The sequence below is a fragment of the Anoplopoma fimbria genome, chromosome 11 (genome assembly GCF_027596085.1).
Source record: "Anoplopoma fimbria isolate UVic2021 breed Golden Eagle Sablefish chromosome 11, Afim_UVic_2022, whole genome shotgun sequence".
NCBI lineage: Eukaryota > Metazoa > Chordata > Actinopteri > Perciformes > Anoplopomatidae > Anoplopoma > Anoplopoma fimbria.
The window spans coordinates 4,002,431-4,022,901 of record NC_072459.1 but is presented as its reverse complement, the minus strand read 5'-3'; the positions used below and the strand labels follow the sequence as shown (position 1 = coordinate 4,022,901).

Here is a 20,471-nt window from a genome sequence, read left to right as displayed (position 1 = left end):
ATAATCCTTTATTAGTCCCGCAGCGGGGAAATTTGCAGGTTTACAGCAGCATAGAGTAAAGTGCAACAAGATACATAGTAAAAGAAAGACAAGATAAAAAAGTATTATAAATAAGCAATAAATAATAATAAGCAATAAATAATAATATAATAATAAAATGCCTTATTCTGCAATAATCAACAAATAATGAGATGTACAAATATTTAATAATAATGATTATATTTATATTAACCCGGTGTGTTAGCCTTTTGCAGTTCATCTTTGTGGAGGCAGTAAATGCAAATAAATAAATATATTTATTTTGAAAGTGCTCACCGGAAGAGGTGAGGATTTTCAAAATAAGGTATAGCAGAGCAGAGCAGTTAAGATAAGATAAGATAAAATAAGATAATCCTTTATTAGTCCCGCAGCGGGGAAATTTGCAGGATTACAGCAGCATAGGTAAAGTGCACACAAGAGACATAGTAAAAGAAAGACAAGATAAAAATAAAATGCAATAAAAACAACTATTATAAATAAGCAATAAAAAACAGTAAAATCCACAATAATTGAAATATTATATGTACAGACAGAATAACTATTATAATTATAATTGCACGGTGTATTTGTATTGCACAGGTTTTTAGTGTCATGTGGTCTACTGGGAGCAGAGCTGGTTGTGCAACCTGACAGCTGCAGGAAGGAAGGACCTGCAGTAACCTATAAAATGCCTTATTCTGTAATAATCAACAAATAATGAGTTGTACAAATATTTAATAATAACAATTATATCGATATCAACCCGGTGTGCTAGCCTTTTGCAGTTCCTCTCAGTAAAAAATACAAAAATAATCTCCATTTATATACTATACTATTAAAGTTTAGGTAAATCCCAGTCAATAATAATACATTGTACAAATTTATACAAAAATGTATTGCACTGTTACTATTTAATAACTGACGGTTGAGTTCTCAGCTGGTTATTTGTATTAAAAGATCTGTCTTGATAACAATTTGCTGCAAGGAAACTGCAGCACTTTATTTAATAGCTAAATCTTTATGAGCATTAAAGCTGTAAAACAAATTACTAATGTAATTTTTATAAATAAAGACATAGCACCAGTATTGATACAAATGTTTCCGGTCAATACTTTAAAATTAATGCAACCAATAAAAAAACTAAAAGAAAATAGTTTCATTGTTCTATAACGGTCACAGCTAGTAGGAGCTTCATCTCCACAGCCTTCAGTGGAAATGCAATAGATATTTATGTTTGTATGCATTATTTGTGTATGTGTGCACACAAGAGACATCACTCACAGTTAGCAGTCTAGGTGTGTAACAACACAGCAGTTATTTTGACAACATGGTGTGGCCTACACCATGTTGTCAAAATAAAGGCCTGGTGAAGGTGCAGGGAGCTGGCAACATGAACGTTGGTGGTGTAGTGCCCTAGAAATTATTAGATAAAATAAGATAATCCTGCACAACCAGCTCTGCTCCCAGCAGACCACATGACACATGACAATAATAACATGACAATAAAAACCTGTGCAATACAATACACTGTGCAATAATAGTTAAATAATAGTTAAAATAGTTTTTCTGTCTGTAAATATAATATTTCAGTTATTGTTGTTTTTCTACTGTTTTTTATTGCTTATTTATAATACTTGTTTTTTTTATTTTCATTTTTTATTTTTATCTTGTCTTTCTTTACTATGTCTCTTGTGTGCACTTTACTCTACGCTGCTGTAAGCCTGCAAATTTCCCCGCTGTGGGACTAATAAAGGATTATCTTATCTCTTATCTTATCTTATTATTATTATTATTTCTATTTTTTGATTGTTTACTTTATTTCCAAAGTTCTTACCGGTGTTGAACGTCTGCATGGAGTGTAACGAAGTTCTTCCTTGTGGCCACTAGAGGGCAGTACAAACACGTTGATAGAGGGCGGACTTGGCTCCACAACATCAAAACGTTCATAATAGGAAACTGCAATATCACATTGAATTCCTCCCTTGAATATAGGGTAAATAAAATGTATTACCATTTTTAATATTGATATTTTAAACTCATTATTAGCATGCTATTATAAATATAATAAAGTCATTTGTATTAATACATTGCAAATTTCCCCGCTGCGGGACTAATAAAGGATTATCTTATCTTATCTTAATAGATCGGTCTTCATACCAATTTGGTGTGGGGAAAATGCAATACAAGTATAAAATCAAACTGTTCAACATATTATTAAAGTGATTATTATGAATAAAGACAGCACCAATATTGGTAATTTTTGTATTAACAGAACTTTTAAATAAATGTTTTCTCCTGTGGAGTCTAAAGGAGAGACACAGTTTCCTTAAGTGTATTTAAGTTATCTGCCCTCTGGTGGACACAGTTGGGAACTACAATATTAAATTAGTCAAAGTAGCTTCAATGCAGAAGTTAAACAGTTAGAATACTTCCGGTTAATACTTTCAAATTAATGTGACCAAGATTAAACGAAGAAACAAAAATCTTTTTTAGTAGTATCTATTAATGCCATAGATATTTATAAGATAAAATAAGATAATCCTTTATTTTGCAGGCTTAGAGACATAAAAAATGAAAATAAAAAAACAAGTATTATAAATAAGCAATAAATAATAATAAGCTAATAATAATATAATAATAAAATGCCTCACCATCCTTCAAATATTTAATAATAATGATTATATTTATATTAACCCGGTGTGTTAGCCTTTTGCAGTTCATCTTTGTGGAGGCAGTATTAATGCAAATAAATAATATATATATATATATATATATGTCTGTCTGTCTGTCTGTATATATAAATCTCCAGGGAAATAAAGCATACCTGTAATCACTTGTTACCGATGATGGTTCTCTAGCATCTCAGTACCGCCCAACTTCTTTTTAGATTTATGATTATTATCATTATTCCTAAATTGTTTTATTTACTTTATTTTGAAACAGGAAATCTATACCTTCTGCATTGATGCTATTTTGATTATTTTTGTGTCATGCAATTCCTCACTGTGTCCACTAGAGGGAGGCAAACACATTCGCACATAAATTACCATCCACACCTAAAATAAAAACAATACAGAAAATGTTAAAAAGTTGAGTTTCTAATATGTTCTCTACCGTCAAAACATTCACAAGTACATTATTCATTGAAGTGTTTTTATGGGGCATATTGTTGAACATGATGATATGCTTATTGATACTTGAAAATGATCTGTCAATTCATTTATGTATGTCTCTTTGGAGCACAATACACGTTTATTTGGTCATTTTAGAACTAGTGTGCACATTATTTTATTAATATCATGTGTTATGTGCCGACAAGATATAGATCGATATATTCCTTTATTGATTAAAAAATAAATAATAATAAAACATTTTTTAAAAAGGCGACATTTGTTTTTATTTTGCTCTACTATAATTTTAATTTTACATATAAAAAAAAACAAAAAAAAAGGCGACATTTGTTTTTATTTTGCTCTACTATTATTTTTATTTTACATATAAAAAAAAAAAAAAAAGGCGACATTTGTCTTTATTTTGCTCTACTATTATCTTTATTTTACATATAAAAAACCAACTTGCGCTGACATCAGAACACCCGGACAGCCAATCAGGGACGCGTCTTTCATACAGCCAATAAGAACGCGTCTTTCATACAGCCAATCAGGAACGCGTCTTTCATACAGCCAATCAGGACGCGTCTTTCATACAGCCAATCAGGACGCGTCTTTCATACAGCTCTCGCAAAAAAAAAAAAAAACCACAACAGCCGTCTCTCTCGCCTCGCTTTGCTTCCTGTTAGCGTTAGCATTAGCATTAGCATTCATAAACTGAACCCGTAACATGTCAAACTAACGGAACGTGTTCGTGTCTGCTCTGCTCTGTCTTGTTGTTGACCGTAGTGTCCGTCTGGAGGAAGAGGTGATCAAAGCAGGTGACGCGCTGTTAGCTGCTAGCTAAGCTAAGCTAACAAGCTAGCACCAGCAGAGGAAGATGGGCTCCATCCTGAGTCGCAGGATTGCTGGTGTCGAGGATATCGATATCCAGGCCAACTCTGCTTATCGATTCCCTCCCAAATCAGGTAAAAGATCAGCACTTCAATGTGATCAGCTGGTGTCCACAGTGAGGTATTGATCAGGGTGAACCACGTGCTGCTGGACAGGACTGTCAGCTGGTTTGTTGTGTTTTTGTGGCATCTGGATTATAAACACATGAAGCCAAACAAAGTGTTTTAATCACGTGGTGTTAAAGCTACAAACGAGGCTGACACACAGAGACATGACAGCCATGTCAACAAAGCTTTCCCATCTTCAAAACAGACCTTTAAGGCAGTGTTTGTAATGTGATATTACCAAACAGTATTGATTTAACTCATAACTCTCATAAAAACACGTTACTGTCAACTGGCCTTTCACCTGGTCAAGAGCTACCCTGAGCCTTCCACTTAGCACTTATTGTATTAGTATTAGTTTGTTTGTTTCACTTATTGTATTAGTATTAGTTTGTTGGTTTCACTTATTGTATTCCTATTAGTTTGTTGCACTTATTGTATTAGTATTAGTTTGTTTGTTTCACTTATTGTATTAGTATTAGTTTGTTGTATTAGTTTGTTGCACTTATTGTATTCCTATTAGTTTGTTGCACTTATTGTATTCATATTAGTTTGTTTGTTTCACTTATTGTATTAGTATTTGTTTTGTTGCACTTATTGTATTTTATTTAGTTTGTTTCACTTATTGTATTCGTATTAGTTTGTTTGTTTCACTTATTGTATTAGTATTAGTTTGTTGCACTTATTGTATTCATATTAGTTTGTTTGTTTGTTTGTTGCAATTATTGCATTCGTATTAGTTTGTTGCACTTATTGTATTAGTATTAGTTTGTTGCACTTATTGTTTCTATTAGTTTTTCTATACTTTTGCTCTGGTTTATGCTCTTAGATGCTTGTTTAAGAAAGGAGATGCTCTTATGACTTCTGGTGACTAGTAGTTCTCTTGAATACCTATGTTGAATACACTTATTGTAAGTCTCTTTGGATAAAAGCGTCTGCTAAATGACTGTAATGTAATGTAATGTCATATAATCTCCTGCATTTCAGGACACACCTGTGAGGATTGATATGGTGATGATGACGATACTCTTCATCATATTTAATCCTCCTATTTTTTTATGGATGGTTAGAATGATTACACTTCAAACAAAAACCTGAAATGTAATGTTGTCATTACAAGTGTGACATTGTTTTGGGGTTCAAGACTTGCTGAGGCTACTGTACTCGTGCCTCTGAAACATTACATTACATTACATTACAGTCATTTAGCAGACGCTTTTATCCAAAGAGACTTACAATAAGTGTATTCAACATAGGTATTCAAGAGAACTACTAGTCACCAGAAGTCATAAGTGCATCTCCTTTCTTAAACAAGCATCTAAGAGCATAAACCAGAGCAAAAGTACAGAAACAAACTAATACGAATACAATAAGTATTCGACTGTATTATTAACCAGGAGCTCAAACATATATCTTAAAATAGTCATATTACACTTTAGCCAACCATTTGTACAGCTAAACCATTTTATTTTTCACAGGCAGATCATTTTAAGTAACTATATCATAATTGAGATGTTGAATGCATTGACACAGACACACCTTTATAAAGAAATGTAGAAAAACAAAGTAAGAAAATGATCAGTGTCACTATATGATGTTTCTTGCAGCAGCTTTGTTATTCATGTTTTTTTTCCTCTGGTCTTCAGGGAATTATTTTGCGAGCCACTTCTTTATGGGAGGAGAGAAATTTGACACACCCCATCCAGAGGGATACCTCTTTGGAGAAAACATGGACCTGAATTTTCTTGGAAATAGGCCAGTGCAGGTGAAAACTGATGTTTCTTCATTCCAGTTGTTTTAATCATCTGAGGACAGCTTTAAAACTACTATGATGCAGTTCTACATTTTATAGCAGTAAAAAGATTAGTCAGACCATGTTGATAATTACAAACAAATATCATCATCCATAATGCTTTTATTATGTCAATAGTTTCCATATGTGACGCCTGCACCCCACGAGCCTGTGAAAACCCTGAGGAGTCTCGTCAACATTAGAAAGGACTCTCTGCGTTTGGTCAGGTAAAGATAACAAAACAGTAACACGATACAAATCACAGTATTAAAATACATAACTGTTTTCTGAAAGAAAATAATCTCCATTGTATCAACCTAAAGTCTAAACCTCTTGACTCTAGGTATAAAGATGACTCTGACGCCACGGTGGAGGAAGGTGGAAAGCCAAAGGTTCAGTATGGTGTGGAGTTCACCTTTGATGCTGATGCTCGGGTGGCCATCACCCTCTACTGCCAAGCTTTTGAGGAGTTCTCCAATGGGATGGCAGTGTAAGATTTTGATCTCAAAACTCCTTTTTTATGGGACAGGGTCCGATGAAGCTTAAGCTTTTAGTAGCACAGAGGGTGAACTGTTAAAAACTCAGCTAACGGAATCTGACTCTTATCTACGCTCTTATTTCATTTGAATCATCACATGTGACTCCATTTGTGAAACGACCTTAGCCCACATCTATCGGCCTTTGAGAGGATCCATTGTTCAGACTTAAACAAAGAAGCATTATATTAGTGGAAAACCTTGTGCCAGAGACATTTCAACTCTGTTTTATAGATAGTGAGATTCAAGCCTGAGAGCGTGTAGACGAGAATAGATACAGTGGGTTCTTAGCAACCTCCCGTCACCATGGATACTGTCAAGGAGACTTGGAAGAAGATGAAAGTAACAGTTTGCACTGAACTTATTGTGTTACGATGAGATGAGACAGAAAGATGATGCATTATTTATATATTTTAGATATTGCTACTGTCGTGCTATGATATTCAGTCCTCATTATTTGTGTCTTCTCTAGGGACGCTAATGAATGTATTGATTTTTCTCATATCGTGTGCAGATACAGCCCAAAGAATCCATCACTGGTGTCTGAGACTGTGCATTACAAGCGAGGGGTGAGCCAACAGTTCTCCATGCCATCTTTCAAAATAGATTTCACCGAGTGGAAAGAGGAAGATGTAAGTATATATATATATATTTTTTTTTTTTTTTTATAACTTAAAAAAAAAAGATGAACAATACATTTTGTAATTAGTGTTTGCAGATACAGCCTAGATCTGTCTGTTTGAATGTAATTTAAGATAGTAATTTCTTCAAGAATTTCATTGAATGAATGTAACATTTGGCTAAAATAATTAGCAAAACAAATGTTACAGCGTTTCCAACATTTAATTACAGAAAGAGCCTTTGTCTTAAATATTAAGAATACATTTAAAGATAATGTAATATATCGGGTTATATCTATGTATAAATATAAATAACAGGTCTTTGATTTAGAAGAGAAGTATCTGCAGCAGTTAGTGGAGTTTATTACCGGATCACACTTCACATAATCAATTTTTCTCCACTGGTGTTGGTTTATGTCTGTAAGCGTGCCTCATTGAATAATAAAATCTATTTAACTTTTCCGTTAAAGCTGAACTTTGACCTCGACCGGGGTGTGTTTCCTATGGTAATCCAAGCTGTGGTTGATGAAGGGGACGGTAGGTCACTCGAGCTCAGGAATAGTGAGACTGGCTGCACTGCATATTTATGAAGTAGTAACATAAAACAGTAGTTCATCAGTCACTGTTAACAGTTGCTTACGTACACATTTAGATAAACATCTGTATTTTCTGTGTTCTTTTCCAGATTGCCTCGGACATGCTCACGTACTTTTGGCAGCCTTTGAAAGAGTACGTATACATCTAAATAAAAAGTAAATCATTTAAATCTGAGTAAAACAATTTTGTAGCTAAAACATGTTTGTTTTCTCATTTCTCATCTCCAGCACGTTGATGGTAGTTTCTCCGTCAAGCCTCTGAAGCAGAAGCAAATTGTAGGTTTATGATTGTCCTTATTTCAATCATTATTTGTTAATCACATTCACAGTGATATTACACTGTTTCATTTCTTTCAACATTGGATATTTCGCTTTTTTATCACCGTACATGTGTTTGTGTCCCTGATTATTTCTGTCTCTGCATCCCTTCAGGTGGACCGTGTGAGCTACCTCCTACAGGAGATCTATGGGATTGAGAACAAAAACAACCAAGAAACCAAGGTTTCATTGAAAGTTTTACCATATTTATGAATCACAATGCTGTTAAAGTTATTTAATGTTTTACTCATGATTTAGTTTTGTTTTCTTTCTCCAGCCATCAGATGATGAGAACAGTGACAACAGCAACGAGTGTGTCGTCTGTCTGTCGGACCTGCGAGATACACTCATCCTGCCCTGCAGACATCTGTGTCTCTGCAACTCCTGTGCAGACACCCTGCGTTACCAGGCCAACAACTGTCCAATCTGCAGGCTGCGTAAGAAGTGTTGCATTATTTTTATGGAGTTCTGCTCTTTAAGGTGCTTAATTGATGCTATTTTCAGAGTAGTCAAAGTTAAACATAATAGATTTAAATTACAAATGTGTTTTCATTCGAGCCTGTGTTTGTTTACCAGCCTTCAGAGCCTTGCTGCAGATCAGAGCTGTGAGGAAAAAGCCTGGTGCTCTTTCCCCCGTGTCCTTCAGCCCCGTTCTGGCTCAGACTATGGACCACGACGAGCACTCAGTAAGTCTCATGTACATCTGTGTGTAATCAGATGAAATTGGCCAAGATGTGCACAAACATCAAAGGGAAACTGGGCATGAATTTGGGTGGTCATAGTATCATGTGCCATAAAGAAGGTAACTACACTATGCCATAAAAAGTGTCATAAGAAATGTCACAGTATAGTATGTCAAAAAATATATAGTATAGTATGCCATAAAAAATACATAGTAATGTATGTAAAAAAAATCAACCTTGTATAGTATTTCATAAAAAAAATCATAGTATAGTATGTCATACCAAAGTCATAATATATTATGTCATAAACAAGTCATTATATTGTATTTCCTAAAAAGTATGTAACAAAGAATTATGTTATAAAAAAATGCCATAGAAGATGTCATAGTATACTGTGCCATAAAATAGACTTAGTATAGTACGGCACAAAAAATGTCATAAAGAAATAATAGTATTTATGTCATAAAAATGTCAGCAAAAAAAGTCACGTCATAGTATAGTATATCAGCAAAAAAGTTATAGTATAGAATGTCAGCATTTTATTTATGCCATAAAAAATGGCACATAAATTTCCTAGTATAGTTAGTCATGAAAAAGTATTTCAAGTCATAAAAAATGTCATAGAAATTGTGGCCATGTCAACATCTCCAAGTTATAAACTGGCTGCTTCAGGGTTAAAGACCAGTAAAAGCAAAGTACAGGCCTGCTGAATGGCCAAATCAAGCGGTAGCAGACCAGAGATGCATGAAATATTGAATTAGCCACCAAAAGTTAACTTATTGCTCCACAAAAGAAAGTAAAATATCTATATTTGGATTGTTTCTCATTTTGCCTTTGCAACTTTGTAAAGCATGTCATACAGCACCTATTTCAGAAACTACTTAACACAGACTGATGGCTACGGTTCTGACGCCTAAACCTGCAATAGCCCATCTCTGATTGAATTGCAAGGTGCTGTTATGATGCAGCCAATTGTTCATAAATTGTGCATTGTTACAACCAGTCCTCGTCCATGTCCCTTTGCAGAGCACAGACTCAGTTCCTCCCGGCTTTGAACCAATCTCCCTGTTAGAGGCTCTGAATGGTCTGCAGTCAGTGTCTCCTGCCATCCCATCGGCCCCCCTCTATGATGAAATCAACTTCTCAGGGGTTCCCGGCGGCGACAGCAGGCAGCTTAGCTCCCCAGAGCATTTAAGTGATGGAAGTCTGCAGAAAAGCAAAGTCAGCAAGTCACCTGACAGGTATAATTTACCTGTACATGCACATAAAGACATTACTGTAAGAAATCGGGTTTGGACAGGATTTTAGATAATATGAATATGTTTGTATCTGTAACAGTGAAATTGGAATTCATATTAGAGTGAAAATCTGTCCATGTAGGTAGCTGTGATTGATTGAATTACCTGTTCTACTTGTATATTTCTGTATTAATTCATTTTTTGTCTTGTCCACGACTCCAGCACCCTTAGATCTCCATCCTCCCCCATCCAGGAAGAAGATGAAGAGAAGCTGTCTGAGATGTCCGATGCTCAGCCACACACACTTCTGTCCAGCAGCCCCGCCCCCACTGACGTAAGCCGCCATTGCATCAACTGACATTTAAACTCTGCTACAAACAAAAGCTTTATTCTTTTCCTTTTTCCTCTGTCTTCCAGGCCACAGCCACAGAGGACGTGGCTGAATCTCTGTCTCCGGATGATGGTGAGTTTCGTTGTTTGGCAGACAGTTAATTATGTGGCACTGGTAAAGATTTGTTGGCTTTGAGGGTCAGATTCATTCACATTTACTCTCTTGTGTGATCCAGAGGACAGGATGCAAGCTGGAGAAGACATCCTACAGGACTGCAGCAGTGAACACAGCAGCTTGACCAAAACAGAGAGCGACCCACCGGGCGACTTGTCTCTGCCAGGTGAGAAATTCTCTGCCAGGAACAGAGAAGAAATACCAGACTGTCAAGAATAATCTGTAAACCCCCCGCAAACAGGAAAGGGAAGATTAGAATCGTCTCTCTTCATCTATGAAGCCATATACAGTATAGACCTGTACTTACAGACAGCTTTAAGCTGGTCAATACTTTAGGACCTGTATATAAGGTCCTAAAATTGACAGCATTATCAACTACAAACTGCCTAGTTCTTATTTTTGACGACTTTCTAGTTCTAGTTCTCTAACGTTTCTTTTCTGAAAGCCAAGACTCGAGGCTTTAATTCTCTGTGCTTTGCATCTAACCTGTGTGCTATTGTTCCTCTCTGTTTCCTAACTCTCCTCCTCCTGTGTCCTGCCGTCTTATCCCTTCGTTCCGCCTCACTTTGGGCAGCTCTAGGTCCTGATTCCTGCTCTATTGGTATGGAGGAATAACTGTGGTATGTAGGCTTTCATGTCTGCTCTGCTTCTCTGTGTAATAGCTCTACTACTCACACTGAATCCTATTCCACATAAAAAGATCCAGAGGCATCCATCCCAGCTAGTATAACAAAAGATCCAGCAGGTATTAGCATATGAATTTCTTGTGATAGGCCCATCTGATCAAGAATGAGCACTGTTTATTATTAACGTCTCTATTTATGTGAAGTCTGACTGGGAAGTTCACTTTGAGCCATGTTGTTTATCCATTGCTTCTTCCTCTTCAGGGTCATCTGAGTCAACAGAAAGCCTGAAAAGTCAGAGCACAAACTGCTCCAGCCAGCCTCTCCTGTGTCCCACAAGCAGCCTTCATATGGAAGATGACCACCTCAACCCCTAACTCTGATCCATCCTTTTCCCTCCCATCCATCAGAACAGATGTCTGCGTTACAAAGATCATCAAGTTCCTCTATTCCTTATACCCGACCACCCAGTCTTCTGATTCACTGATCAGAGCAAACGAAAGCCCTGAAAGGAAGTCCAACCGGGCTAATTGTCTCTGACATTAGAAAAGAAATTTGATTCCTGCAAAGATGTTCTTGGTCCCTTTCTCTATGACTGATGTTAAAAAAGAAAAGTTCCCTGGCTTTGAAAACATTTCATTAACTGTCGGATGGTTGTTCAGTTGTGTGTCTTGACCAGAGTTTTGGTCTAGTTTTGTGGATTCCAGAGATATTTCACTACCTGTCATGGTGGTTTTAAGCACACTTACTTTAAATTAACTGTATCAATTGCTTAACACTAAATTCAAAAGAATTTATTAATACGGTTTGTGTCTAGATATTGTATTCATCAGTGAAATACATTAATGACTTGAGAACTTATTTTTACAGTAAGGCTGATTTGAGTTATGAGCAAACATTTTAAAACATATTACCTATGTAATCGTGTGTTCATTTGAAGTGATTTTGCACTCCAACAAAATCGTTTATAATCCATTCCTTATAACAAGAGTTCATGATGAGATGAGTTTAAGTTGTCTACAGTCTTAAACATCTACATGTAATGTTTATTATTTTAATGATGTGATATCTATGTATCAGAACTTTACTAGAATCCTGTGTGGTTACCTCCAAAATTGTATTCTTGCATATAACATAAAAAAAAATAGATTCAGTTAACATGCACATTATATAAGACTTGGATAATAAATAGGAGCTACAGATTCACATCCTAACAGCTAAACTCAAAGATAGCAAAAGCCTGCAACAAGCATTGATTCTCCTGCTACATGTATGCTGACTCACTATGGCACAGTAAGCGTGCTTGTCGTAGATTTCGCAGATCTCTGTACAGTCTTTTCGTGGCAATGCTCGTGTCAGCTTATGTGACGTAGCTGCAAAGAAAGGGGGTCTAGTGTTTGTGTGGCTGCGTCACATTTACATGACATGGTCCTTTATGTGTAGCGCCATGCGTATAGATCTATGTGCCTTGAATTGATATGGCTGCCTGCTTGTTGCATTGGACATTTGTGTTCGTTTAAATGCTACAATATGAAAACAGTTTTCATCCCGTAGACTGGATTTTGATGTTCATGTACAGAGCCTTTTTTTTCTATCGCAAACTTCATGCTACAGGAAAATTGTATCTCGTTATAGTTGTTGCAATATATAATTGAATTTCTTAATTTACTATTTTATGGACATTTATTAATTATGCATTTAATCTTAGTACTTGAGGTTCAAGCAGATGTTTGATTGGAAGGACCACATCCAATGCAATAAGTGCAAACATGGCATTTTAATAATTGGGCTAGCATTTGCATGTGAATTTGTAGTAGATTAAACCTCTCACTGCTTTTAAGTAACACGGTAATTTTGTCTTTCCCCCTTCCTCTTCTGTGCCATTTCAACTTGACACTGTGCCTTCCTGTCCCTGTTCTGACCACTATTGACCTGGTATCCAGGATAACTCCACGGCAGGTGGTTTGTGGCTCTCTGTAAAATCAATACTGTCTTTCCTTGTGTGTATAGCAGCATGTGTATGACAATAAAGAACAAATATTCAGTACTTCAACTATCAGTGGTTTTGTGATCCATCATAACACTTATTTACTACTGTTGTGTCAGTAGTGAATTTTTAATGACCCTTTTTTCGACATACTATGCCTTATTTTTTAACATACTATACTAGGACTTTTTTCGACATACTATGACTGTTTTCGACATACTATACTATGCCTTCATTTTTAACATACTATACTATGACTTTTTAATGCTTTTTTCGACATACTATAATATGACTTTTTTCGACATACTATAATATGACATACTATACTATGACTTTTTTTTTTTTTTTCGACATACTATACTATGACTTTTTTTTACATACTATACTATGACTTTTTTTCGATTTTTAACATACTATACTAGGACTTTTTAATGCTTTTTTCGACATACTATAATATGACTTTTTTTTTAACATACTATACTATGACTTTTTTTTTTTTCGACATACTATAATATGACTTTTTTTTTCGACATACTATACTATGACTTTTTTTTTTTTTCGACATACTATAATATGACTTTTTTTAACACATACTATAATATGACTTTTTTCGACATACTATACTATGCCTTCATTTTTAACACACTATACTATGACTTTTTTCGACATACTATAATTTGATTTTTTTTAACATACTATACTACTTTTTTTTTTTCGACATACTATAATTTGACTTTTTTATGCCTTCATTTTTAACATACTATACTATGACTTTTTGACATACTATACTATGACTTTTTTTTTTCGACATACTATACTATGACTTTTTTTTCGACATACTATACTATGACTTTTTTTCGACATACTATACTATGACTTTTTTTTAACATATACTATGACTTTTTTCGATACTATACTATGCCTTCATTTTTAACATACTATACTGGGACTTTTTGATGCTTTTTTCGACATACTATAATTTGACTTTTTTCGACATACTATACTATGACTTTTTTTTCGACATACTATACTATGACTTTTTTTTATGACTTCGACATACTATACTATGACTTTTTTTTCGACATACTATACTATGACTTTTTTTTCGACATACTATACTATGACTTTTTTTCGACATACTATACTATGCCTTCATTTTTAACATACTATACTGGGACTTTTTGATGCTTTTTTCGACATACTATAATTTGACTTTTTTCGACATACTATAGTATGACTTTTTTTTTTTTCGACATACTATACTATGACTTTTTTTTTTTTCGACATACTATACTATGACTTTTTTTCGACATACTATACTATGACTTTTTTTAACATACTATACTATGACTTTTTGATGCGACATACTATACTATGACTTTTTTTAACATACTATACTATGACTTTTTTTTTTTCGACATACTTTTTACTATACTATGACTTTTTTTTTTTTCGACATACTATACTATGACTTTTTTTCGACATACTATACTATGACTTTTTTTTCGACATACTATACTATGACTTTTTTACTTTTTTCGACATACTATAATATGACTTTTTTTTCGACATACTATACTATGACTTTTTTTTTTTTTTCGACATACTATACTATGACTTTTTTACTATACATACTTTTTTTTTCGACATACTATACTATGACTTTTTTGACTTTTTTCGACATACTATAATATGACTTTTTTTTTTAACATACTATACTATGACTTTTTTTCGACATACTATACTATGCCTTCATTTTTAACATACTATACTATGACTTTTTGATGCTTTTTTCGACATACTATAATTTGACTTTTTTCGACATACTATACTATGACTTTTTTTTAACTTTTTTTTTTTTCATACTATACTATGACTTTTTTTTTTTTCGATACTATACTATGACTTTTTTTCGACATACTATACTTTTTTCGACATACTATACTATGCCTTCATTTTTAACACACTATACTATGACTTTTTGATGCTTTTTTCGACATACTATAATTTGACTTTTTTCGACATACTATAGTATGACTTTTTTTTCGACATACTATACTATGACTTTTTTTCGACATACTATACTATGACTTTTGTTTCGACATACTATAATATGACTTTTTTCGACATACTATACTATGACTTTTTTTCGACATACTATACTATGCCTTCATTTTTAACATACTATACTATGACTTTTTGATGCTTTTTTCGACATACTATAATTTGACTTTTTTCGACATACTATACTAGGACTTTTTTTTTTACATACTATAATTTGACTTTTTTCGACATACTATACTATGCCTTCATTTTTAACACACTATACTATGACTTTTTCATGACTTTTTTCGACATACTATACTATGCCATATTTTTCAATAACTTATACTATGCCTTGTATTTTGACCAACAATGACTTATTTATGAATTTTTACGACGTACTATACTATGTTCTTGTAACCCAACATGTCTTTGAAACATTGTAGGCCTAGTGTCAGCTCTCAATTAAAATCCATGTGTTATTTGCTCAACTGTAGTGTGACAAAAACCCACAGGACAGTTTTGCTTTCTGCTTTGCCAACAGGGGGCACTGCTTATCCTGATAGAGCACTCATCTCTGCCAGCTTTACACCTTACACATATATGAGGCAGGCTCAAAACACATGTCAACAGATGACTAGGATAGCTTTGATTTTGAAATTAGTTTTAGATAAACAATGATGAATCTGTGAAGGAATAATTTGTGTGAAGGAGGAAAATCTATGTTGCCACAGAATATTAACCTCTCAGATCTCTTCCCCAAACATATCTTCCCTGAACATAATATGCACTTAATAACAGAATTGATTTAGACACTTATGTAGTAGTCATCAAAAGGCAGGAGAGGGTGATTATTTAGTTCAATAAAAATCAGTCTGTGCTATTTGTTAAAAAGTGTTTTAATAATCTTGTCAATGTCATTGATCAATAAACCAGTCACAAAACATTTTGTGCCACGTTACAACTACCTCTCCCTAAGTTTTCCTAGGTATTAATTTCATTGGTCATGGATAAGGTGATTCTTATTATCTAGATAACAGTAACCATTATTATTCCCAGAGAAACATCTGAGCTATGACCCTATCATTTAACATTAGGTCCCAGGTTCAAACTTAGGACAAAGTAAATCATTTTACCAAATTAGTATTAGTATTAGCATATATATTAGTATTCCAAAACTATTGTATGCCATACAATTTTGAAAAAAACATAGTCAATATGCCATAAAAGTGTCATAGTATAGTATATCATAAAAGTGTCAAAAACAGGTCATGACAGAATGTAAATAAAGGGCCAAGGAACATTAACAGCGCTTGTAAAACAGAGGAAGTAGACTCCCTTCTTCCACCTCCAAATTTCTCGGCAAGTGGCAAGGAACCTTTGTGGTGACATGGCGTGTGGGAGATGTTGACTATGAAGTTGTGTGATCTTACAGAGTAGGGACAACATCTTTTATATTGAAAAAAGCCTTCATTGTCGTTCTTTATTTTCTTTCAATGAAGAAATACTCCCCAGTTCTACTAGTACTACTTTCTTTCATTAAAGTCAATTTCATATAGTAATTAGAAATGTAAATGTCTATGTATACATGTAGATACACCTTGGATACGTATAAATTAATTAGACTTACACTTTGGTGGCAATAGCCAAACAAAACCCCTACGAAAAGACTGGAAAATGCGTCAGAGCAAATAGTGGCCGGCTAGTGAAACAATTCTGCTTACTGTTGAATTATTGTTCGATAACTGTCTCTTTTAACTTTACTTTAATATTGATGTTTTTTGGTGATACTAAATTCTTCTTGGCATTGAGCACATTATAAATGTTTATTAGAATTGCCTGGAGAGTCATTTATATAGTCAGAAAATGATAATGGTTACTGTAGATAGGGTGTTATTTATAGATTTTGTATTATATACCTCTTAGTACAAAAAATAAATAAATAGAAGCATGTCTTTCTCATTGTATGGGATCTTTTGTATATTATTAGGTCTCACTTAGAAACTAGAATAACCTGCTGTTTTTGTGACTGTTCCTTTAAGGATGAATTCTTGGTGTTTCAGATTTCAAGCATAACATTCTTCAGCAGTATTGGTTAACGGTTGCTCTCTGCTCAGCTGGACCAGCAGGTGTACACCAGTTTAACATTTAATGAGTTTTAAGTTACACCGTGGCTATAAAAACATAATACAGTGAAAAAGTGTGTGTGCAAGTGTATGTGTATACTTTACATGTGCTGTAAATGTGATAAGGATCTATGACACTTTAAACTAGAGAGGGCCAGTGGCTGAGGTTATACTGTATACATATAAGATCTGCAGTGCCAGAGCTCTTTTAAATTTATTAGCTCGTCTGAAAAACTAAAACGTGTTTTGGGATTCTGAAAACTCAACCTTATCATTCACTTGGCTATAACTGGCTTTAAGAGGCCATGGGGAATTATCTCAGACTGCCCCTCCCCTCACAGGCCACACGGATTGACAGAGTTGCAAAAGGCGATTTAATCTCTGAACAACTGTGTACATGCTTGCCTCTAAAATCTGATGATCTCACTGGCAGAGATGTTCTTGCATTTGTGATTGGCCAGCTGTCCAGATGACATGGGAGATTTCCCATTCATCACTGAAGTGAAGCCCAAAAGGAAGCAATGGGGTGAAACAATAATCCTTTAAACAATTCTATTTTGGTTTCATCTCTTAAGGTTACGTTTAACAATATTAAGGTTAAGCCTCAAGCCGGGTTACTGTGGCGTGAAATCTGTTTTTCTGCAGAGAATAAGATAGACCATTTCAAACAACTGTTTACTTTCATTATTTGCATTTGCTTTAAAAAACAAATCTTTTAGGAATGCCGTTTTAAACTATCAGACACTTGCACAACCATAAAACAATAAATGAAAGATTGAGCTGAGATTTAATGATATAGAGCTTAAGGATTGTCTTTCCATGAAACCACTCATTTACACTGAATTGTCTACTATATTGTGTGGACAATCAAGCAAGTCTGTCTAAACAGGCTTACCTCGCCAGTCAAAGCAAGTGCTCTCTCATTTAATTAGCTTGTGCTAAACCTCTGAGGCATGAAATCATCCCAACAGCAATCCACACAAATCTCCACCCTCCGTCATTACGGTTAAATTAGCCCACATGCCCTTGATCTCCCAAAAAATGTGCGTATCACCCATCCAGTCTCACCCCATCTCACTCAACCCCACCCTGAAAAACACATACCTGAATTAACAGTAAGTGCATGTGCCAATATACAGTACATGTTTTTCTTTTCGTAATGAAGGTGAACAGTGATATAACTAATCTGCTTTAACTGTTCAATCTAATCATGCATAAAATCTCATTGTAACACAAGATCCTTTACACACAGTCAATATCTGAAAATATCACAAACATCTTAATTAAGGTGTGGGGAATATAGCATACAAATAATTGATGTCAAAATCTTTAGCTGAGGTTAAACTACAAAATAAATACCCGTGAACATAATGTCTTTCATTTGAAAGAAGGGGATTTAGAGCCACGTGCACAGACAGCTACTTTAAGACGACCGCTTTACAGTATGAGATCAGAGAGAAGGACGAGGAGAGAGCTGGAGCGACACCACGGTCGGCTTGCCTACTGAAGTAAGTTACATTACAGTCAGAGCTGTAGGACAGATGTGTTTGTTAGAAAGGTATTGTTTACTTTGACTAGATCATTTATAGCATCATTATATTGCAAAAGGCTGGAAGAGAAAAAAAACAGATAACAATAATCAGAACCCCCTGTCTTGTATTATTGAGGCAACATGGCACAACAGGTCAGTGGCTCACCGTTCATCAAGCCCTTCTTTTTGAAGACACCGGTCAGAGTGGTCAACCCTCTGCGACAGAGACGACACACACTCCCCGCCAGCGAGTTCAGGAACCTCACGCCACAGGACGCCATCAGTGTGTTTGAGATTGAGAGAGAAGGTAAGTCAAGTTTCTGCACACCATATAAGTTATTTGTTATAACACTGTGTATTATCAGGTAAAAACTTGACTGACTTTCTGTGTGTATTTGATAAAGGGAATACACTGTTTATTCCATTCTGTCATTGGGGACGGTATAAATGTATCATATCTTTTAAGTATTCAATATCGTCTTAGTGCCTGCTTCAACTTCTAAGAAAACACATTTCATTCATCCGGTAGTCTTTTTTCTTCATCCTCATTATTCCCAGGACATGACCCAATGAATAAACAGTTTCTTTTTTCCCCCCAGCATTTGTCTCTGTGTCTGGAGAGTGTCCACTTATCCTGGACGAAGTGCTTAACTTCCTGGGTCAGTGCCCTGAGCTGTCGCTGGGTTGGTTTGAGGAAGGACAGCTGGTAGCTTTCATCATCGGCTCTGGCTGGGACAAGGAGAGGCTCTCGCAGGTATAAAAACACTTACGAAAATTTGTAAAGAATACAATGTGACAGGCCTGGCTTTTCCATGCAAATGACCAACTTGCTCTGGTGCAGGTGAATTTTGTCTCATGGGAGCTTTTACTTAATTATTGCCTCTATGTACTCTTTTTCCAGGAGGCCATGACTCAGCATGTCCCAGACACCCCCACTGTGCACATGCATGTGCTCTCAGTGCACCGTCACTGTCGCCAGCAAGGAAAGGGCTCCATCCTCTTGTGGCGCTACTTGCAGTACCTGCGCTGTGTGCCAGGCCTCCGCCGAGCTCTGCTGATTTGCGAGGACTTTCTGGTGCCCTTCTACCTCAAGGCCGGCTTCAAGGAGAAAGGACCATCAGCCATCTCCGTATCCAACATGCAATTCCAAGAGATGGAGTACCTGGTGGGTGGGCAGGCGTATGCACGGAGGAACAGTGGCTGCTAGTCCATGAGCCTCTACTCCAGGCACTCACCTCTAACATGGACTCAGGGCAGATAAGATTAACATAACACAGCCGAAAGATAGAGGCACAGAGCCAGTAAGCACCAGAGGACTGGGTTCAGTATGGGTAGAAGCTCTTACTGGACCCCCTAAGCATCAGCATCTCACAGTATCCTGCAGACTGTGTGAGGGCAGAGGGGACCAGAGTGGATTCATGCAAAAAGAGGAACCAGTGGCTTTATAGTTAATTTGACTTATCAGACATCCAATCATGTTCCCTCTGTCACCATTAGCATCTTGGCTTTGTGAACTTTATGATGTTTCTTCATTTATTTATTGTTATTTGTCAAATCATTCACATTTCACTTTGTAACGTAATCAAGGCAATTAATTGTCATTTTCAGCAATAATGACCGCTGATGATGTGATGTAAATATTCTTCTATTTTTGTAATCCATTTAAATCAAAAAGGTGTGATGAATTCAGTGTCATTACTGTAAAAGTTAGCAACTTGAGGAAGCACATACTGATTATGCAGCCGCT

The 20,471-nt window shown here is 35.4% G+C and overlaps 2 protein-coding genes across 3 annotated transcripts; both read left to right on the top strand.

Annotated features, from left to right (window-relative positions):
* The first annotated feature begins 3,784 nt into the window (after nt 1–3,784).
* On the top strand, nt 3,785–13,090 carry mgrn1b (mahogunin, ring finger 1b). 2 transcript variants are annotated; one of them, XM_054607079.1, is made up of 17 exons: nt 3,785–4,096; nt 5,773–5,891; nt 6,057–6,145; nt 6,262–6,408; nt 6,969–7,086; nt 7,545–7,611; nt 7,760–7,803; nt 7,899–7,946; nt 8,103–8,171; nt 8,266–8,425; nt 8,565–8,674; nt 9,698–9,912; nt 10,132–10,243; nt 10,327–10,372; nt 10,476–10,580; nt 10,989–11,034; nt 11,302–11,390. In XM_054607079.1, the coding sequence occupies exons 1-16, from the start codon at nt 4,009–4,011 to the stop codon at nt 11,027–11,029; spliced, it is 1,578 nt and encodes a 525-aa protein (XP_054463054.1). In that variant the 5' UTR covers nt 3,785–4,008; the 3' UTR covers nt 11,030–11,034; nt 11,302–11,390. The 2 variants fall into 2 exon arrangements, with proteins under 2 accessions (XP_054463054.1, XP_054463053.1); XM_054607078.1 differs by lacking the exon at nt 10,989–11,034 and having other exon boundaries at nt 11,302–13,090.
* Nucleotides 13,091–18,637: 5,547 nt separating this feature from the next.
* On the top strand, nt 18,638–19,931 carry aanat2 (arylalkylamine N-acetyltransferase 2). The gene is made up of 5 exons (XM_054607760.1): nt 18,638–18,683; nt 18,802–18,816; nt 18,858–19,031; nt 19,324–19,478; nt 19,626–19,931. Exons 1-5 carry the CDS (start codon nt 18,638–18,640, stop codon nt 19,929–19,931), a joined length of 696 nt encoding a protein of 231 aa, XP_054463735.1.
* Nucleotides 19,932–20,471: the final 540 nt, after the last annotated feature.